The sequence below is a fragment of the Sciurus vulgaris genome, assembly GCF_902686455.1.
Source record: "Sciurus vulgaris genome assembly, chromosome: 4".
NCBI classification, from domain to species: Eukaryota; Metazoa; Chordata; class Mammalia; order Rodentia; family Sciuridae; genus Sciurus; species Sciurus vulgaris.
The window spans coordinates 83,296,075-83,319,788 of NC_136464.1; the positions used below are offsets into that span (position 1 = coordinate 83,296,075).

The following is a 23,714-nucleotide window of genomic DNA, read 5'->3' on the forward strand; positions in this document are numbered from 1 at the left end:
TTAATTTTTCCATGTGACATAAGTAATTCATGAAGAAAACATGGTTTTGGGATTTCTATTTCCAGCAATATGCAGAAAAAAATTAAAATGCCAAATGAATTTTAATTTTACTTTTAAAATATATCATTGAGGGGAGAGGATGCAGCTCAGTGGCCATCTTGCCTAATGGGTTAAGCTCTGTGTTTGATTCCCTAGCACTGCCAAAACACACCCACACACACACACCATTAACATGGCAAAAAAGTATAAATATTCAGAGGTCAAGTAAATGAAAGTGAGAACTCAAAGAAGAAAACTGAAAACTAAAGCTGTTTTCTCTTTAGGGGCATACACAAGAGAACTTACACATGTTTTTCATATCCGTGCAGCAGCAAGAGATGAAGCTTAGAAGACTTTCTAAAGGTAGAATCCTAAAGGAAGGCACGTGTGACAGAAATTGAGAAAGTATACAAATTTCAGCGACTATTGAACAAGGTAAAAAGAGGAGACAAAGGACATAAGAACCAAGAGTAGGGCTCAGTGGCAGAGTACTTGCATGTACAAGGCCTGAAGTTTCAACTCTAACACTACACACACACAGAGAACTGAAAAACTATAAGGAATTATGTTAAGAGTCAAAAGGAGGGGTCAAGAGGAAAAGAAAGAATAATAAAAAAGAATTATATACAGAACACCCATAGATACTAGTCACTTCCTTAGTATAAGGGTTTTGAAAATTCCAGGGAGAGGCTTTACCCTGGTTTTCTCTCTTCCACCACCATTTATTTCAGGTACTTAGATGATCTATTAATGTTTTGTTAAACATGAAGCCCTCAAAATGGACAATTCATACAAACTATTTCTTTTGGATTCTAATCATTTAATAGTAAGTATAAAAAACTTTTGTATAAAGTATAATAAGTGGCTTGCCACATTTCCAATTAATAATAAAACAACCAGTTTAGAGAAGACAAATTTTACTCAAATACCTGGCAGCTATGATCAGTATCCAAACCATCCCAGAGACTCATAAACTGAGCTTTCATCATGGCTGTGGCTTCATGATCAGAGCTTGAACGATTCCGTAGAAAGGAGTCTAAAAAGAAAAAGGTCCTTAACTTAGAAATTAATTTTTAATTATTTACCCTTCATATAATTTATGTATTGGAAGAATTACAACATTCAAAAAATATATAGGGAGGAATTTTTCAGAATTAACAGAAGTCATGAATCCTCAGATTAAAACCCAGAGTAAAACTTAGCAAATAGAAAACATAACAGCAACAAGAAAAAAAGATTCAATATTTAGACATATTAGGCAATAAGCAGATTTCTCAAAAGCAGCAAGAAAGACTGAAAAACAATGGAAATTAAAACTTCAAAATGCTGAGGGAAAATAATTCTGTATCATTTGAGAAATAAGGCAGAATTAACACTCTCATCTAGAAACAACCTTTGCTGAAAGAAATTTTAAAAACTTTAGTAAGAAAATTAAATCCAGAAAAGGCAGGGTTCAAGAAGCAATGGTGGGGGTTTCAAGATGGCGGCCTAGAGGGTGGCTGCATTTCATGTTGCTCCAGGACTCAGGATTCAAAAGAGGAGATATTGAGACACTTGGGACCAACTCAAAGCAGCCGGGTGACTCTCACCCGTTGGGGAGGCGTCCCGGATGGGACGGTGGTCCCGGAACACAGGAAACTTTGTGAAGTAGAGCTGCCGGGGAGACGCCCCTCCCCCCGCTGGAGCAGTGAACTCGGACAACTGGGAGCGCCGTAAAGGAGGCCGCTCGGCACAGCACTGGGACTCAGAGCAACCACTGGGGCTCCGGCACCTGCCCAGGGGAGGAGTGGCGAGGAGAGCTGTGTGGACTCAGAACACCGGGGCCTGCCCTGAGGAGGAGGAGGAGGAAGTGGCCGCTTGGATTCGGAGTGACTGCACCAGAGCTACAGGCGGTTGCCAGAAGAGGAGCTCTGCAGCGAGCTGTTTGGACTCAGAACGACTGCTTCTGAACACCGGGGCCTGCCCTGAGGACTAGAAGGAGGAAGAGGAGCGGGGCCGCTTGGATTCGGAGTGACTACACCAGAGCTACAGGTGGTTGCCAGAGGAGGGGCTGCGTGGCAAGCTGTTTGGACTCAGACCACTTCTGAACACCGGGGCCTGCCCGGAGGACTAGGAGGAGGAGGAGGAGGAGGAGCGCGGCGGGTCGTTTGGACTCGCAGTGACTGCATTAGCGCTTCAGGTGGCTGCTCAGAGGAGAAGGCGAGTGGTGACTTGTTTGGACTTAAAAGTGACAGCTCCTGAACACAGGGGGGCTGCCTGGAGGAGAAGCGTGGTGAGTCGCTTGGTCTTGAGTGGCTGCACCAGAGCTCCGGGCGGTTGCCCAGAGGACCCGTGCAGCGGGTCACGTGGATTCAGAGCCACTCAGAGCGACCGCTCCTGAACACCCGGGGGGTTATCTGGAGAAGGAGGAGGAACGGGGAGGGTCACTTCGACTCGGAGTGATTGATTGCCCAGGGCTACGGGTGGTTGGTAGGAGGAGGAGGCACGCAGTGAGTTTCTTGGACTCCTAGTGACCGCACCGGAATACTGGGCGGCTGTCTGGAGGAAGAGGCGTGTAGCGGGTCTCTGGGACTCAGATCAATTGTACGGGGCCCCAGGTGGCTGCTCAGAGGAGGGGCCGCATAGCCAGGCGATTAGGTGCAGAACAGGGTCCCAGGATCTAGGAGGCTTCTTGGTGGAAGAGCCGCACAGAGACACGCTTAGGGCGGAGCGAAGGTTCCAGGCCTGCGGGCAGATTCTCTGAGGAGGGGCAGCCTAAGGAGATTCATCTGCGAAGGGTGAGGCTCCCAGGCCCAGGAGGTAGGGCCGGGCCCCTGGGAACTTTGCAGAGGAAGGCAGCCCAGCCCAGGTGGTAGCTGTAAATTGAGGGGAACCTCTAGGAGGGAACTGACCAGCGAGACTTCCCCACCAGGTGAGTCTTCCCTGCCGGGTGAGGTTTCCCCACAAGGACGGTAAAACCAGAGACTCAGGCCTAAACAGGCCTTGCCTCAGCCCGCAACCTAGGTCCCCTTTGGATGACCATTGGTCAACAAGTGGAGGCACCTCTGCCCACTAGCAGGGATTATACCCCACCTGAAGGCCACCACTCCTAGAGAGGCAGCTTCCTTGTGGAGCACCACATTATCAACTTCCTCCAAGACTTCAGCCTACTGAAGGCTACGGGGGGACATATATAGAAATCTTCAGGGACACTGTAAGTCAATAGAGGAAATCTGCAATATCTCAGCGGTCCACTGCATACCTGAACAATATGAGAAAACAAGGAAAGAAAATGCTGCAAACAAATCTAGATGTTACATCAATAAAACCCAATGACAGCATGGCAGAAGAAATGGCAGAAAAGGAGTTCAGAATGTACATAATTAAAATGATCAGAGAAGCAAACGACGAGATTAAAGAGCAAATGCACGCACTGAATGATGAGATGAAAGAGCAAATGCAAGCACTGAATGATCGCACCAATCGACAATTAAAAGAGCAAATACAGGAAGCAAAAGATCATTTCAATAAAGAGTTAGAGATATTGAAAAAAAAAAACCAAACAGAAATCCTTGACATGAAGGAAACAATAAACCAAATTAAGAACTCCGTAGAAAGCATATCCAATAGGATAGAACACCTGGAAGACAGAACCTCAGACATTGAAGACAAAATATTTAACCTTGAAAACAAAGTTGAACAAACAGAGAAGATGGTAAGAAATCATGAACAGAATCTACAAGAACTATGGGATATCATGAAAAGGCCAAATTTAAGAATTATTGGGATTGAGGAAGGCCTAGAGAAACAACCAAAGGAATGAACAATTTATTCAATGAAATAATATCAGAAAATTTCCCAAATTTGAAGAATGAAATGGAAAATCAAGTTCAAGAGGCTTATAGGACTCCAAATACACAAAATTACAACAGACCCACACCAAGGCACATTATAATGAAAATACCTAACATACAAAATAAAGACAGAATTTTAAAGGCTGTGAGAGAAAAGAACCAAATTACATTCAGGGGGAAACCAATACAGATATCAGCAGATTTTTCAATCCAGACCCTAAAAGCTAGAAGGGCCTGGAACAACATTTTTCAAGCCCTGAAAGAAAATGGATGCCAACCAAGAATCTTATACCCAGCAAAACTTACCTTCAAATTTGACGATGAAATAAAATCCTTCCATGATAAACAAAAGCTAAAAGAATTTACAAAAAGAAAGCCAGCATTACAGAACATTCTCAGCAAAATATTCCATGAGGAAGAGATGAAAAACAAAGAAGCAAATCAGCAAAGGGAGGAATTATCCTAAAGGAATTGTCAAATAAAGGAGGAAACAAGTTGTGTCAAACAAATAATAAATAAAATTTAAAAAATGAACCAAATGACCGGGAAACCAAATCATATCTCTATAATAACCCTGAATGTTAATGGCCTGAATTCATCAATCAAAAGACATAGACTGGCAGATTGGATTAAGAAGAAAGATCCAACAATATGTTGCCTGCAAGAGACTCACCTCATAGAAAAAGATACCCACAGACTAAAGGTGAAAGGATGGGGAAAAACATACCATGCACATGGACTCAGCAACAAAGCTGGAGTATCCATCCTCATTTCCGATAATGTGGACTTCAAGCCAAAGTTAGTCAGAAGGGATAAAGAAGGTCATTTCATACTGCTTAAGGGAAGCATAAATCAGCAAGATATAACAATCATAAACATCGATGCCCCAAACAGTGGCTCATCCATGTATGTCAAACAAATCCTTCTCAATTTCAGAAACCAAATAGACCATAACACAATAATACTAGGTGATTTTAACACGCCTCTCTCACCACTGGACAGATCTTCCAGACAAAAATTGAACAAAGAAACCATAGATCTCAATAACACAATCAATAACTTAGACTTAACGGACATTTATAGAATATACCATCCAACCAAGAGCGAATACACTTTCTTCACAGCAGCACATGGATCCTTCTCTAAAATAGACCATATATTATGCCACAAAGCTAATGTTAGCAAATACAAGAAGATAGAGACACTACCATGTATTCTATCAGATCATAATGGATTGAAGTTAGAAATAAATGACAGAGTAAAACACAGAAACTATTCCAACATCTGGAGATTAAACAATATGCTATTATATGACGAATGGATAACAGAAGATATTAGGAAGGAAATTAAAAAATTCTTAGAGGTAAATGAGAACAAAGAAACATCATATCAAAATCTCTGGGACACTATGAAAGCAGTACTTAGAGGAAAATTTATTTCATGGAGCGCATTCAATAAAAGAAGTAAAACTCAACAAATAAACGACCTAACACTACAGCTCAAAGCCCTAGAAAAAGAAGAACAGACCAGCACCAAAAGTAGTAGAAGACAGGAAATAGTTAAACTCAGAGCTGAAATCAATGAAATTGAAACAAAAGAAACAATACAAAAAATTGACAAAATAAATAGTTCTTCGAAAAAATAAACAAAATTGATAAACCTTTAGCCACACTAACAAAGAGAAGACGAGCGAAAACCCAAATCACTAAAATTCGGAATGAACAAGGAAATATCACAACAGACAGGATTGAAATACAAAACATAATTAGAAGCTATTTTGAAAATCTATACTCCAACAAAATAGAAAATTTCGAAGACATCAATAGTTTTCTAGAGACATATGAATTGCCTAAACTGAACGAGGAGGACATAAACAATTTAAATAGACCAATTTCAAGTACTGAAATAGAAGAAGTCATCAAAAGCCTTCCAACAAAGAAAAGTCCGGGACCAGATGGGTTCTCAGCCGAGGTCTACAAAACCTTTAAAGAAGAGCTCATTCCAATACTTCTCAAAGTATTCCATGAAATAGAAGAGGAGGGAACCCTCCCAAATTCATTCTATGAAGCCAATATCACACTGATACCTAAACCAGACAGAGACTCATCAAGGAAAGAAAATTTCAGACCAATATCCTTAATGAACACCGACGCAAAAATTCTCAACAAAATTTTAGCAAATCATATACAAAAACATATTAAAAAGATAGTGCACCATGATCAAGTGGGTTTCATCCCAGGGATGCAAGGTTGGTTCAACATCAGGAAATCAATAAATGTAATTCACCATATTAATAGACTTAAAGTCAACAATCACATGATTATTTCAATAGATGCAGAAAAAGCATTTGATAAAATACAGCACCCCTTCATGCTCAAAACACTAGAAAAAATAGGGATAGTGGGAACATTCCTTAACATTGTAAAGGCCATTTATGCTAAGCCCATGGCTAATATCATTCTAAATGGTGAAAAACTGAAAGCATTCCCCCTAAAAACTGGAACAAGGCAGGGATGCCCTCTTTCACCACTTCTATTCAACATCGTTCTTGAGACTCTGGCCAGAGCAATTAGACAAACCAAAGAAATTAAAGGGATACGAATTGGAAAAGAAGAACTCAAACTATCCCTGTTCGCTGATGACATGATTATATACTTAGAGGAACCTGGAAATTCCACCAGAAAACTCTTAGAACTCATAAGTGAATTCAGTAAAGTAGCAGGTTACAAGATCAATGCTCATAAATCCAATGCATTTTTATCATAAGTGATGAATCTTCAGAAAGAGAAATTAGGAAAACTACCCCATTCACAATAGCCTCGAAAAAAATAAAATACTTGGGAATCAATCTCACAAAAGAGGTGAAAGACCTCTACAATGAGAACTATACAACACTAAAGAAAGAAATTAAAGAACACCTTAGAAGATGGAAAGATCTTCCATGTTCTTGGATAGGAAGAATTAATATTGTCAAAATGGCTATACTACCTAAAGTGCTATACAAATTCAATGCAATTCCAATTAAAATCCCAATGACGTACCTTACAGAAATAGAGCAAGCAATTATGAAATTCATCTGGAAGAATAAGAAACCCAGAATAGCTAAAGCAATCCTTAGCAGGAAGAGTGAAACAGCGGGTATTGCAATACCAGATCTTCAACTCTACTACAAAGCAATAGTAACAAAAACGGCATGGTATTGGTACCAAAATAGAAAGGTAGATCAATGGTATAGAATAGAGGATACGGACACAAATCCAAATAAATACAATTTTCTCATACTAGACAAAGGGGCCAAAAATATGCAATGGAGAAAAGATAGCCTCTTCAACAAATGGTGCTGGGAGAATTGGAAATCCATATGCAACAGAATGAAACTAAACCCATATCTCTCACCATGCACGAAACTAAACTCAAAATGGATTAAGGACCTCGGAATCAGACCAGAGACCCTGCAGATTATAGAAGAAAAAGTAGGTCCAGATCTTCACCTTGTTGGTCTAGGATCAGACTTCCTTAACAGGACTCCCATAGCAGAAGAAATAAAAGCAAGAATCAACCACTGGGATAGATTCAAACTAAAAAGCTTTCTCTCAGCAAAGGAAACTATCAGTAATGTGAAGAGATAGCCTACAGAGTGGGAGAATATCAGAATCTATAAAGAACTCAAAAAAGTCTACTCCAAGAATTCAAATAATCCAGTCGACAAATGGACCAAGGAAATGAATAGACACTTCACAGAAGAAGATCTACAAGCAATCAACAAACATATGGAAAAAAGTTCAACATCTCTAGTAATAAGAGAAATGCAAATCAAAACCACCCTAAGATTCCATCTCACCCCAATTAGAATGGCGATTATCAAGAATACGAGCAACAACAGGTGTTGGCGAGGATGTGGGGAGAAAAGTACACTCATACATTGCTGGTGGGGCTGCAAATTAGTGCAGCCACTCTGGAAAGCAGTGTGGAGATTCCTTAGAAAACTCGGAATGGACCCTCCATTTGACCCAGCTATCCCACTCCTTGGCCTATACCCAAAGGACTTAAAATCAGCATACTACAGAGATACAGCCACATCAATGTTCATAGCTGCTCAATTCACAATAGCCAGACTGTGGAACCAACCTAGATGCCCTTCAATTGATGAGTGGATAAAGAAACTGTGGTATATATATATACAATGGAATATTACTCAAAGAATGATAAAATTATGGCATTTGCAGGCAAATGGATGAAATTGGAGAATATCATGCTAAGTGAGAGAAGCCAATCTCAAAAAGCCAAAGGACGAATGATATCGCTAATAAGTGGAGGATGACACGTAATGGGGGGGAGGGAAGGGTTAGTGTTAGGGTTAGAGTTAGGGTTAGGGAGGGGGGCAAGTATGGAGGAAGGAAGTACTGTATAGAGGGAAAAGAGGGGTGGGAGGGGTGGGGGGAAGGGAAAAAAACCAGAATGAATCAAACAACATTACTCTATGTAAATTTATGATTACACAAATGGTATGCCTTTACGCCATGTACAAACAGAGAAACAACATGTATCCCATTTGTTTACAATAAAAAAAAAAAGAAAAAAAAAAAAAGAAGCAATGGTGAACGAAAAAACTGGCAAACGTGGGTATCTGAAAAAGCAATGTCAATGTAAAACAACAGTAATAGATAAGGTATAAAATAAAAAATGTTGGACAACATGTAAAAGTTGGGGGGAATTATTAGCGTGTAATAGTTCTAAGGTTCTTGTATAATTTGGGAGGAGGGCAGAGATTATGATTAGCTTTAGACTTTTAAGACATGGGGGGTATAGGCTGGTACAATGAAACACACCAATTATCCCAGCAACTCAGGAATCTAAGGTAGGAAGATCCAGTTCAAAGCCAGTCTCAGCAACTTAGCAAGGCCCTAAGTAATTCAGAAAGACCCTGTTTCAAAATCAAAAATGAAAAGGGCTGGGGATGTGGCTCAGTAGTTAAGCACCCCTGGGTTCAATCCCCATACCAAAAAAAAAAAAAAAAAGACAAGTAGGTATGCTAAATGTTTCACTACATGAAAAATATATAACTTCTAAATCTGTAACAGAGAAAAGGCAATTTAAAAAAGAAGGAAAGAAACGTTTTGGTTATTTGCCTTGGGAATTTTTTTAATCGGTTTATTCTTTCAATATTTGGGTTCTGGTATGCATCTTAAACAAAAGAGTACATAAATGAATTTTAAAACAATTTCAAACTTTAACTGGGAAGTGTAGTTAATTTGCTGTTATTATGCTAGCTAATGTATTCAGATTTATTTCTACTATATAATTTTGTGCTTTTTATTTAGCAATCTGGTGGATGGTCTATTTTATAAAAGAGTATTTGTGGGAATAGTGAAAGTATTGTAAACCAGATATAAAAAGCATAAATCATAGAGGAGGGCTAGGATCATGCTCAGTGGTAGAGTGCTTGCCTCTTACATGTGAGCACTGGGTTAGATCCTTAGCACCACATAAAATGAATAAAATAAAGGTATTGTGTTCACCTACAACTAAAAAAAAAAAAATAATAACTCAGGAAAAATATTGATAAATGTGACTATATTCAAATTTAAAACACTGAAGTCATTTAAATCACTGTAAAATAAACTACTATAAAAATGAAAAGATAAGCCAGTCTATATTTGCAATTGTAATAAACATCAACAAAAAATTATGAATAACAATACAAAAACGCATAGAAAAACTGGAAATTTACAAGCAAAAAAACCCCAATAGCTAAACAATATGATAAGATATCCAAATTTACTAGTAATTAGGGAAAATAGAAATTAAAACAATAGTGTGATAATTTTTGACTTTCGAACTGGCAAAAATTAATGTTCATGTCTGAAAATATAAATCTTAGAAAGTATGTAGAGAAACAAACTAAACACTGGTGTGAATGCCTATGTATAATCATTTTGAAGAACTTATAATCCTAGGGAAGTTGAAGAAGGTTCAACCTCTAGGGATCTATCGTAGATAAACACATGCATGAGAAAACATGTGCATGTATCTCCACCGAATACTGTTAAGAGAGAAAAATCAATCAAATAAGAGCATGAAAAGGCTACAATTCATTCTAAAACACAGATATAAGATACAGAATATTTGGTTGCTGGTTATGTCTTTTGTTTTATTAGCAAAGCCTAACATTAAAAAGCAAATCTGGTTTTCCAAATATTACCTTTAAAATTACTTTTTAAAATGCTAACATAGACAACAACATACCTATTTCATCTATAAAGATGATGGAAGGTTGTAGCTTTATGGCAAGGGAGAAAACAGCAGCAGCCAATTTCTGAGATTCTCCATACCACTTATCAGTCAATGTTGAAGGCTGAAGGTTAATAAACCGACAACCTGCTTCTTTAGCTGTAGCCTTGGCAATTAATGTTTTACCACAGCCTGGAGGTCCATAGAGAAGAACACCTGAAAATTAACATTATTTTATTATTATCTTCAAGGAAATGAAATATTTGCTTTATTTGATAATCGAGATATTAATTAGGCCCACTCTAATATATTTTCCTAATATCCAAATCTGCTTTTATTATTCTTTTTAATCACAGAAAAAAACAGTAAAAAGCAAGTCACTATGTTCTAAATTCCATGTCAGTAAGGATGTGTGCAGGGATTATAGTAACCTTGTGCCTTTTCCCTTTATGAAAAGGTCCTGTTTGGGATACCTAAGACCATCACCTTGCATTCAAATTCATACCATTCTGTCAATGGTTGAGAAATAAAACCATTTAATATCTTCACCTTCACAAGCAAACACAGCATTATAGCATCCTGATAACAGCCCAGAAATAACAGACAATGTAAAAACAGACTATGGTGAACACTGTTTTGCAGTTGTTCAGAACATAGTTTTATTCAAAAGGATGTGCTCCTTTTTCTAACCATGATGATCTTTTCTTAAAAGGAACTGAAATTAGTCCATTTTGTTTTCATTTTCAAAGAATAAAACTGTATTACTAACCTGCAGTCACCACTGACCACAATTTGCTGCTAAATATAACGAGGTAATTCTTTTAACACAAAGGGAACTAAACAGGTTGGGGTCTTGAACATTGTGGAAATATCACCATTCCTCAGCTAAAATGAGTCACATTCTCTAAATTAATAAAATAATAAAATTATGCCCATCTAAAAATAAGTAATTTCCACACAGTTGTGATAAAAATTGTAATCTGCAGACTTGTTAAAATATTTGCTCAATTCAAACCTCAACTTTTCTCATATAATAGTTCTTAAAGAATGACAACATTTAAAGATGGCATGTTGGGGTAAACTATAATGGATTTAGAGGTGGACAAAATTTTCTTAATGCTGGACAATAAAAATGAAATTCAAAATGAGAGAAAAATAAATACTTTGCATAAAATATTATATAAACAAATATTTATGTCAAAAAGAGAAGTTATCTTTTGTTTTTGTTTTTGTTTTGCCATGCTGGGGATTAAAGTCAGGGCCTTGAGCAAGTTAGGCAAGAGATCTACCCCAGCCCACTTTTCAATTTTTTTTTTTAAATGAAGAACTTCAGCTTGTTTCCATAAACTTAATAATTTTTTTCTTTTTTTAATATCAGGCACCTCAAAATAATGGTGAAACTTTTCCTAAAGAGTAGACAGATTTTCCGCTGAGCATGGTGTCACACACCTATAATTCCAGCAACTTGGGAGGCTGAGGCAGGAGGATTACAAGTTCAAACCCAGCCTCAGTAACTTAGTGAGACACTCAGCAACTCGGCAAGACCCTGTCTCTAAATAAAATACAAAAAGGGCTGGGAATGTGGCCCACTGGTTAAGCGCCCCTGGATTCAAAAGAGAGATTTTGAAAAGATACATAGATTTTGAAAAGTACATAGATTTTCCTATTGATCACAATTCTTTAAGATTCACGTTACAACATCAACTAACTCAAGTTTTAAACATTTTAAACTAAACCTTTCTAAAGCTGACTTTAAAATTTAATTCCGTAATCTTTACCAAGATATGTTAAAACTTTCAAGAAGAAAGTGATTTTTTAATTAAGTGCATTTAGCTGCTTGCAATTTACTTAAGTCAATTATAATCTGATCCTTCAACGGACATTTTTCTTTTGGAAGACCATGTGAAACAATAAAGAATAGTCATCTAATGTCTTTTCATTTAAAACTGAAAACACATGGACAATTGCAGGTGTTTGGAATTATTACATTTCATCTTTTAATGATGTGAACTGTACACTTACTAGCAAATGCATATGTAAATATTATACCTCAGAATTTTTAGAACATAGCTTCCATATGAGAGCCTCAGTATTTTGTACACTTTACAGTTACACCATCATAAACATAGGCAGTACTTTTAGAATGTAATATTTGTTTCAAAGTATTCATTGATCATTTAACGTTTTATTCCTACTACTTTTTTTTTGCAGTGCTGGGGATTGAACCCAGGGCCTTGTGCTTGTGAGGCAAGCACTCTACTAACGGAGCTATCTCCTCAGCCCTCTCCTAGTACTTTAGACAGATGATTAATATTTTCCAATTATTCCTCTTCCCAGATCACAATTAGTGTTACTAAGTAAGTAGTTGCTAGTGTCTGAAAATTAAACATGCAATGAAGGCTTTTAAATCTCATAATATGGCAGTTATGAAAAATAAGATGCACCTAAAGATATATCAATGTTGCACTTCTTCACATGGGTGATAGCTACATGTTACCTTTATAATTATTCACTTAAATATTCCATCACCATTCCTGTATTATGTTATATTTCATTAAGATTCAAGTTGTATCCTCTGACACATTATCAGTGAGTTTAGCAGTAATATTTAATGTGGCATCTTTTCTATAGTAGTCTCCACAGTGTTAACATGTATGAAGAGTGGTAAATGAGTAGCAGTCCACAGTTAACATGACGCATTATGTTTTAATTATTAGTTTCACAATCTTTTAACTAGTTTCTTGAATTTAACTTGGTACTTTTATAATGAATTTCAACAAATCAAGTATGTTTATTTTGTGCTTTGTAGAAGCTTAAAAATTCATACTTCCTTTTAAGATGGATACTTTTTGTAAGGGTTTTACTTGTTAAGTACTGCAGGTAAATATAAAATATTTAGGATAAGAAAGAAAAGACTAAGCTGGCACACACCTATAATCCCAGTTGCTCAGGAAGCTGAGGCAGAAGGATCCTGAGTTCAAAGCCTCAGCAATTTAGTGAGGCCCTAAGCAAATCAGCGAGACCCTATCTCTAAATAAAATATAAGAAAGGGCTGGGGATGTGGCTCAGTGGTTGAGCACCCCTGTATTCAATCCCCAGTACCCCACCCTCACCCCCAAAAAAGAAAGAAAAGACTGATACACACATTCCAATTTAAAATAATCCTCATTAGTGACAAATATGCTACCTTATTAGTGATCAACTTTTCTTACTAAAAGTGATTCTGCATGCTTTATCTGAATTGCCTTTTAATAAGACTTTAAATAAGACTTTAATAAGACTTTAGCATGACAGTATGCATAAACAAGACTAAATGGATTATATTTAGAGATGCAGTTATAAGCATTCTTAACTCTTAAGGTTTTAAAAGTGGTGAATAACTACAAAAAAGCAAAGAATTTATATACATTTTAGAGCTGAAGAATGATCAAGGCAGGGCATGGTGGCACACAACTACAATCCCAGTGACTCAGCAGGCAGAGGCAGGATCACCAGGAATTCAAAGTCAGCCTAAGCAACTCAGCAAGGTCCTATAAGCAACTTAGCAAGACCCTGTCTCTAAATAAAATATTTTTAAAAGGCCTGGGGATGTGGTTCAGTGATTAAGTGCCCCTGGGTTCAATCCTAGGTACAAAAAAAAAAAAAAAAAGATTAATATTTTAAAAATATTACACAACAGTTCACTGGATCTCAGCATTCTTTGGAGAATCTGATTTCACACACACACACACACAAAAAAAAACCGTTCTTTTAGGCCTGAAAGTCTGAATGTCTTCTAGACTTTTAATGCTTTAGGCAAATATATATTCTTTACCATACCTTTTGGAGGCTGCAGAAGTCTAGAATTTTCAAACAAATGCTTCTTTTTGATAGGTAAGATGACTGTGTCTTTCAGATCCGTAATGACATCATCTAAACCTGCTATATCACTCCAAGTAACCTGGCAAAAAGTTAAAGTCAGTATGAATTTTACAACTAACATATACTGGCAAAGCAAAAAAATTCACCCCCAATTGCAAACCTTTATATAATCTGGTAATTACACATATAAATAAAAAGTTAAAATTGTATATTAACATAAGTAAACAATTCACAATGGTAATGATATCAATAAACTTAGTGACACCAGAAAATGAAATTTAGAAGTCAGTTTCTTACTATTTAAAAAAGAAGCAGTAAGGCTCTGGGTGTAGCTCAGTGGTAGAGCCCTTCCCTCTGATGGGATAGGCCTTGGGTTTAATCACCAGTGTCTCGTGTGGGGTGGGGGCACTCAAAAATCTGTTAAGAATTTAACAAATGGAATTCATTCCTTTATGAGTAGGAAATACGCTTCCACAAGAATACTCAGAAACAGCTCAAGATAATTTAGCACCACCTGATGGGGAGGAGTTTGCCAGGAATACACCTATTTTACGTAAGATATGGTTAACACAATAGGAATTTTAGAGATAAGGCGTATACCCATCAAACTGGACTTCTGATTTTTATTCATCAAAAGTAAAACCATCAGGGTTGGGGTTATAGGTCAGTGGTAGAGTGCTTGCATAGCATGTGTGAGGCACTGAGTTTGATCCTCAGCACCACATTTAAGTAAGTAAAAAACAAAGGCATTGTGTCCACCTACAACTAAAAATATTTAAAAAAAAAAAAGTAAAACCATCAAAACTTATGAAACACTGGAAGCAACAGCACATGCCTATAATCCATCCCAGTAACTCAAGAGGTTAAAATAGAAGTAGTGCAAATTTACCACCAGCCACAGAAACTTAGCACTTAAGCAACCCTATCTCAAAATAAAAAATAAAAAGGGCTAGGGATACAGCTCAGGGGTAAACCTCCCCTGGGTTAAATTCCCAGTAAGAAAAAGAAAAAGAAAAGCAAATGCTATGATTTGGACATGAGACAAGAGTTTATAAACTAAATCAATCTAATCCTCAAAAAAAATGTTTATGAAATATATAGACAGGTATTATACTATTATCCCTACACTATAGACATCAGAACTGAGACAAGGAGGAAACCATTTGCCCAGATCACAAATAGGAAAACTGGGATTTAGAATCCTGTGTTGTTCACCATAATATATCATGAAAATTGAGATTTTACTGAGCACAATGGCACACCACTGCATTCCCAGTGGCTCAGGAGGCTGAGGCAGGAGTTCAAAACCAGCCTTAGCAATTTATTGAGGCCCTAAGTAACTCAGCGAGGCCCTATCTAAATAAAATATAAAAAGAAAAGGGTTGGGGATTGGCTCAGTGGTTAAACACTCCTGGGTTCAATCCCAGTACCAAAAAAAAAAAAAAAAAAAAGAAAGAAAATCTAGATTTAAACTCCACAAATCAAACACCCATATGACTTAAAGAAGTTCTATAAAACACAATGACAAATACATAAAATTACAAGTTTTCCTAGACAAATGTGTTCAGAAAAAAGTAACATAGCAGGCCTAAGACTGCTATCCTTAGAAAGACCTACTTATAAGTTGGTCCTTGGCTAGCATTTGAGAATTTGAGAGTTCCCCCAATGCCTTGACAACAGTTCACTGTTTCTAAACAGTGTGTGCCAATGATGTGGTTTATGGTGAATACCACTTTTCCTTCTGGGAGTCTAGAATTTTGAAATGCCTAAGGAAGATGAAGTCTACATGAATAGCCCCCGATTAAAAACCTTGGACTGAGTCTCTAGTAAGCCTCCTGGAAGACAACATTGTTCATGTGTTGTCACAACTTGTTGATGAGAGAATTAAGCACATCCTTATGACTTCACATGGAGGAAACGCTTGGAAAATTTTGCCTTTCTCCACAGTTTACCTCACTCCCTTTTCCCTTTGCTGATGTTGCCATGTATCCACTCAGCAGAATAAATCATATCTGTGAACACAATTACATGCTAAGTCCTGTGATTCCTCCTAGAGAATCACTGAACCTAGTCATAATCTTCCACACTTCAATATAAAAAGCTAGATGAAATAAAAATAAATAAATCATAAGATTAAGGATACATACATGCATGTTAAGTGGGTCTACTAGATGAGCAGCAATACTCATTTCATATTCTGAAAGCTTCACATTTTTCACACCAATTTGCTTCATTAGTTTTTCTGCCTAGAAAGAAAAAAAACAAGTGATCAATTTGGTTTGATATTTAGTTACTGGCACTTCAAGACAGATAGATAATTTAAAAAGTAATAAACAAGAATTTTCAAGGAATAGTCTCGGCTTCTTAGTCTCGGCTTATCCTTCCCTATGGTGAGACACTAAGAATTTTACAAAAAAAAATTCCACTCCACAGAAACCAGGGCAATTTAACCAGCTCTTGGGAAATGAGAAAACAGAATACAAGAATAAAGTATGCACCTTCTAATATGGCCTCCTATGGTTTTAAGGAGTCTTTAGGGTACAATTTGGTTTCTCTCTCCTAGTAGGATTTACATACAGGAAAAGGTAAAACCTCAAGATAAAAGTCCAAGTAGTTAAGGATACCAAGAAATGTACAATTGGAGTTTCTTTCCTTAAATTAGCAGAGAATCTGAAATGGATATCCAACTGCCTTCAAATTACCTAGGTATCTACCATAGGTGTCTGTAAATATCTAATTTTAATATTTTGAGATGCTGTCCCCTTTTAGTTAAAAGTCAATTCTTGGGAGTTGGGGTTGTAGTTCAGCAATAGAGTACTTGCCTGGCATGTGTGAGGCACTTAGCACCACATAAAAGTAAATAAAATAAAGGTACTGTGTCCATCTATAACTAAAATAATAATAATAAGAAGAAGAAGAAAAAGAAGAAGAAGAAGAAGTAGTAGTAGAAGAAATAGTAGTCAATTCCTGGGTCTAGTTAACTAGAGATTAAAAAAAAGTTACTCTAAATAACGTGTGTGTATGTGTATTCTGGAAGTAGGGCAGAATTAGTTTTAAATGTATGAGTTCTACTAATGCAACAAATGTTTGAAGGCAAACATTTTCTGAGTGTGCCCAAGATAATTACAACAGAGTAAACAGATAAAGTCAGTGAATCTTCAGAGTGATCCTAAAAAGTGGAATGATTTTTCCCCTCTCATGGAAAAAGAAACTAAAGCTTAGCATGAGTAAGTAATCTGTCTTAGATGACAGACTAGCAAATGGAAGTGGCAAGATCTGAATCCACGCAGTACAACTATGGAGGCCAAACTCTAGCCATTACACATATTTGCCTTGGTTTCTCCATATAAAATGCAGGGGAAGGGTGACCACTAAAAAGTCTTCAAAAATCTATATGTACATTAAAATTTCAAATAAATGAGCATTTTAGAAATAAAGGTACTCTAGTAAATCATGTTTTAAAATGTTACAATTTTTGTTACATTTTCCTAAGATGCTCTTTTTGATGTGAGATCTTGTTTGTCAAGGATATGGCTACTCTAAAAAGGAAATTCATTAACACAGTTTGGCTAGATTATTAGGAAAAATATGTGTTAATCATATCCTAGTAATAGTTTTTCTAAAAAAGTGCTATAAGTCACGTCGGACAATCACACAGAATAAATCTTCAATTTATCTGCATCCTATGAAATCACCAATGCATACAGTAACCTTTCCAGGTTCCTTTATCTCTTGAAAATGCCTTCTCTTTCACAGCCTGTAAAGCTTTTATGTGTCAGTTATGGAAGGTATCCTATTTTAGCACTGGTAAAGACATTATTCTTCTTTTTCATTATGCTGCTATAAATGTGAAGCCATCCTACATGTGTTCTTTTTAGGCAATGCTCTAAAACAGTAGATTTCAACTGGGGAAAAACTGTCCCCTGGGGATATTTGGCAATGTCTAGAAATACTTCTAGCTATCACACTTGGAGACGGGAGAAGAAGGGGCTATCAGCATTTAGCTGGTTGAAGCAGGGATGCTACTACTAGTCATTTTATAAGGCATAAGAAAGCCCCCCTCCTCCCACCAATATATACAACTGAAATGCACCAATAGCCAGGCACAGTGGCACATGCCTATAATCCCTGCGACTTGGGAGGCTAAGGCAGGAGAATTGTGCATTCAAAGCCAGCCTCAGCAACTTGGCAATGCCCTAAATAGCTTAGTGAGACCCTGTCTCAAAATAAAAAAATTTTAAAAAGGACTGGGGATGTGGCTCAGTGGTTAAGTACCCCTAGGTTCAATCTCTGGTGCCAAAAATAAATAAAACAAATAAAAAAGAAAGCCTCCCTTCATATATTCTACAGAATTACCAGGCATAAAATGTTAATAATGCCCAAGTTGATAAACCCTACTTTCAAAACTAGCTTCCTTGAAAGTGTTATTTTGTATCATGATTGTCTCTTGTTTTAAATAATCACCTTATTTATATCTGAAATTTCCTAAATAAAAATAATTAACTATATTGTTTAGTTTATAGAAACAGAAAATATTGAATTTTGTCTAGTTTACCTAGAATCTTTTTTTCTGCAACAGTGGTTTCATTTTAACAATGACTTCAGGTTGTAGTCATACTATAATATTGACAGAAAAAAGAATTTAACATTTATTAAGTTCCTATCACATGGCTGGCACTGTGCTGGGTACTTTAAAATCAAGCTTAAATTGCTCCTGAGAAGTAGCTATTATTAGCCATATTTTTCAGAAGAGGAATTCAAAGCAATTTAAAAAACAGCCAAGAGTATGGGCTTGGGACGTGGCTCAGTGACAGAGTGCTTGCTGGCATGGGTGAGGCTTGGGTTCAAGCGCTAGCACTGTGAAAAAGACAAAAAATAAATAAATAAATAAAAATTTGGATTAAAAAATAATAAAAAATAATTGGCAACATTATATAACTAGGAAGAATCATTACTCAAAGTCAAACCCTGATTTAATTTGAAAGCTGTGGTCCTCCTGAAGCACTAATATTCCCTATTTGGGAGAGCAGAACATAATTAACAAATAAAATGAAAAGAAAGCACCAAAAAACACATTAGAACTACCCTCAAACTGTGTCCCAGGAACAAGTTATCCAACTGTCTGGTTTTGACACCAAGTTATCCAACTATTAAGTGAACCTCTAATTCTAAAATATCTTTTAACTAGAAACACGAAATTTGATTGGTTTACTCTAAAAATGATATGTTTGTATACTGCTTTATAATTTACAGATTGATGAAAATAAATTTTGCAGTCATCAACATTTGCTTGTTTCTTAAAGTGGGTTATCTCCATGGAGAGAAAATGTGGGAGAGGAAGTCAAAGATAGGCTGGAGGCGGGGCCTGATGGCCAGCACTGTAATCCCAGTGACAGCAAACTAAGGACAGGTGGAGCACCACAAATTCCAAGCCAACCTCAGCAACTTAGTGAGACCTTGTTTCAACATAAAATATAATTAAGGCTGGGGATATGGCTCAGTGGTTAAACACCCCTGGGCTCAATCCCTGGTACCTAAAAAAGATAGGCAGGAAAATTACTTTTTACTGGACACCCAACTCTTTAAAAAACTATTTGATACTGGGGTTGTGGCTCAGTGGTAGAGCGCTTGCCTAGCATGTGGCACTGGGTTCGATCCCCAGCCACATAAAAAACTAAATATGGACCGGGGTTGTAGCTCAGTGGCAGAGTGCTTGCCTAGTATGTGTGAGGCACTGACTGGGTTTAATTCTCAGCACCACATAAAAAATGAATAAATAAAAAATAATTTTAAAAAAACTAAACAAAATAAAGGTATTGTGTCCATCTAGAACTAAAAATATTTTTAAAAAATTTTTTACATTTTTTTTTTTTTACTCTTTCACATTACTTTATTACCCTTTCGTGCTATTTTATTTTTTTCTTCATGTGAAGTACAATTATTAAAAACTGTTAAGAAGTGGGACGGGCGGGGGGGTGGGGGGAGTGGGATAGGAAACAGTGAACTAATATTTTTGCCTGGAGTAGGTAAGAGGAATTGAGGAAAAGAAGTAACAGAAAAGGAACTATTGTACAGTAACACTCATTTCATTCAAGTTCTAAAAGATTCATAGGATTAACTGTCATTTTGGAGGAATAATTTTAGAAAGTTACACCGTACATTAACAAAGTGAAAAACACAGAGGAACTAATTAAACTTAGATCAGAAACAAGGACAACCTCTGATTCTTTCACTGAGGTCACAGCTGAACTGCTCCATTTTCAGTGTAGGTAGAAGAAATCACTGATAAACAATCCTAAGAAATGCATTTAAAGAGGAACTAGCAGAGAATTTGAGTGTCTTCACATGTTAAGTACAAGTCCTTATCACAAACTTATGATAAAATCTAGAAACATCTTTTTCTAGACAACGTGGAGACAGCAAATTTCTCTCTTAGCACAGGTGTATTTACTGTTATAATATTAGGGTAATATCTGATATTACCATATGGTTCTTAAGGTTCCTGGGTAAGATGTCTTTGTATTGTGATGCTCTTCTACTATGCTTGTGATAAAACTCAATACTAAACTGAGCTTTTTCTCTTCCTCTAGTTTCCTTTTTTACTGCTTTTCTTTCCTTAATTCTATATCTACTCCCTTGCTCAGACAATATTGTTTGTTCCTTGTGGATTTCCTATCTTAATTTTCCTATTTACTTCACCTTTAACTCTTCTAAGAGTCAGTTCCAGTAAATGATATGCTTTAAAAGTGCTTATGCAGTTTTACAATTATTTTCTGGGTTAACAAATGATAGTTCTTCCAATTGTCAATATGTGATGGCTGTTTTTAAAATTACCTAGCATTTGCAAGTTTCAGTTTAAGGTTCTAGTATACTGTTCTTTATAAAGTATTTGAGCTATTCTTTCTTTTAAGATGATGGTGTAATGACAGTATGACAAACAAGATAACTAAGGCCACAGTTATGTACACAACCTTCCTGTATATGAAGAATTTGGAGTACTGAATTTTTTCTGGCCCATTATTACTAAATTACAATCTCAGGAAAATAATATAGCCTAACTAATATGACAAACAAAATATTATATTTATAAATGCCCACAAAAGTTCCAGTATGAATCACCCATCCTGTACTTTAAAGCTCTTCTTTTCTCTTTACTGGTGATACTGAGGCTTGAACCCATGGCCTTGAACATGTAGGTAAGGCTGAGCTACTATATCATATCTCTAGTCCTTTTTAAATTATTTTAAGAAACGGTCTCCCTAAAATGCAATCCCACTGGCCTTATCCTCCCAAGTAGCTGGGATTACAGGCAAGTGACACAATACCTGGTTTAAAGCTTTTAAATAAAATAATGTATCAGTCAGGCACAGTTGTGCATGCCTGTAATCCCAGTGACTGGGGAGACTGAAGCAGGAGTTTCTCGAGTTCAAACCCAGCCTCAGTGATTTAGTGAGACCCTGTCTCTAATAAAATACATAAAAGGGCTAGGGATGTGGCTCGGTGGTTACGTGCCCCTGGGTTCAATCCTTGATGATGATGATGATATCCCAATTACTCTTACTGTTTATTACAGGCACATCTACTAAAACTCTTCAACTATATATTAAATATGATTTGAGCAGCAGCATATATCCAGAAGATTCCTGTCCCTCTATAACATTCTGTAGAAACCATTAAATATCTTACATCTCTCACAAACTGCAGATTTTCCTGACCTCAGACTAGAAGTTATTTACAAATATTCCATTTAATCCAACATATAACTACCTCCAGGTTACTACTCCTGATTTCAGTGCTACTATGCCATCTTTTACCTTACGCCTTCAAACTGCAATTCCTTTATAATCACATGAGGGCCAGGCATGGTGGCACACGCCTATAATCTGTGACTTGGGAGGCTGAAGCAGGAGGACTGCAAATTCAAGGCCAGCCTCGCAACTTAGTGAGTCCTAAATAATTTAGTGAGACCCTGCCTCAAAATAAAAATTAAAAAGGGGACTGGTAATGTGACCCTGGGTTCAATACACGACACCAAAAAAAAAAAAAAAAAAAAACCCACAAAGTCTACTAATAATCTGGCAACCTCAAAGAAGTGTTCTATATCTGTTTTTAGATTCAGTATTCTTTCTGACCAGTCATATCTTTCTTCTCTCACATTCACATCTGATCTCATCACTCTCAAAGTACACTGTAATTCCTTAATTCCTGGCAATTTTCCAACTGAATTATTCCCCACCTGGCAATATTTAACTTCCTCAATAGCCTGGACTATAGGGTCATTAGTTAGATGATGCCATTCTTAGAACCCCTTATACTTTTTTTTAAAATTTTTTAATTTGATCTAATTAGCTGTACATGACAGTAGAATGTATCTATACAGTTTGATAAATCATATATAAATGGAGTGTAATTTCTCATTTTTCTAATTGTACATATTGTAGGATCACATCGATCATGCAATCATATATGTACGTGAGGTAATAATATCTGTTTAGAACCCATTATACTTCTAATTAGCTTTATCCTCAATGCTGGTTCAACACTACCATCCACTCTGACACCAAGCTGCTAAGTAATATTGAGAATAACAAGGGCTAGGATGTAGCTCAAAGGGCTTGCCTACCATGTATGAAGCCCTGGGTTTAATTCCTAGTAGCACAAAACAAAACAAAAATAAAATTGAGATCCCAAGAACATTCTCCCTTTCACATTACTGAAAAAAAACTTAGCTCAACCTTAAAATGTTCCTCTAACTACTGATCCCAGTTCCTCCTGGTTATTCTGGAACCTATCTTCATCTACTACACAGACTCTTTAGCAATCTCATCTACTTCCTCCTCCATTAGCCTTTTCTTTCTCTTTCCCCTAACTATGAATTACCATGTTCTCCCTGCCACCACCCCCGCCCAAGTACAGGGGATTGACTCAGCATCCCTCTGCCTCTAAGCCATATCCCCAGCCCTCCTTTTAAAAAATTTTAATTTGGAGACAGAGTCTGAATTATCAATGCTGGCCTCAAACTTGGCAATCCTCCTGCCTAAGCCTCCTGAGTAGTTGGGATTACAGGTGTACATCACTCCACCTGGATGGAATGACCATATTCTTTACCTCCAACTGTACTTGCCTCCACCCAAATGAAAATGCTCTTTCCAAGCTTAATGATTTCACCAAACTTACTACACTTTCTTAGGTCATATTTCTCTTGAAATATGACCCACAACATTTACACCAATCCTCTTTTGCAACTTCTTCCTTTAAGTAATAGTAACTTTATACAAAAGTCATTCTCCAGATAGTGTGAGGAGGGGCATAACAAAAAATATCTCTGGAGGTTTCAAAAATTATATTCACCACTCCACCAATTTCCTTAAATTCTGATATTTCTCCCCAGAACATAGGCAAGTTAGTTGAGAACCAATGCCACACTGAACCATTATTACAGCCTTCAATGTTTTGTATGCTACAGGTGTGTTTAGGTGAAAATGACTATGATCAGTACCTTAAATTATCTTGGTTTTATTCTAGTCACTTTTCTCTGCTGAATGCCATATTTGAGCTAAGTGCAATTCAAAGGAAACAAATACATATAAGAAAAGTCCTCTGCCTTCCCTGTATTTTCCTGAAAGCAAGACATAAATTTACGAAAGTGTCATCTCTCCCCTTTCTACCAGGGACAGAAGTTAAGCACAAATACCAGGTTAGACACATCCTGAAAATGTTCACCAGAGAAATCTACATAACAAACTCTAC

The 23,714-nt window shown here is 36.8% G+C and overlaps 1 protein-coding gene across 3 annotated transcripts in view; it reads right to left on the reverse strand.

Moving 5' to 3' along the window:
* ATAD1 (ATPase family AAA domain containing 1) overlaps positions 1-23,714 on the reverse strand; it is a 75,003-nt gene that overhangs the window by 17,241 nt on the left and 34,048 nt on the right. For all 3 annotated transcript variants that reach the window (XM_079138343.1, XM_079138344.1, XM_079138342.1), the window contains exons 3-6: positions 16,112-16,210; positions 13,923-14,043; positions 10,119-10,319; positions 969-1,075 (exon numbers count right to left, since the gene is read on the reverse strand). In XM_079138343.1, coding sequence (XP_078994469.1) covers positions 969-1,075; positions 10,119-10,319; positions 13,923-14,043; positions 16,112-16,210 — 528 coding nt within the window. The remainder of the gene's footprint in view (positions 1-968; positions 1,076-10,118; positions 10,320-13,922; positions 14,044-16,111; positions 16,211-23,714) is intronic.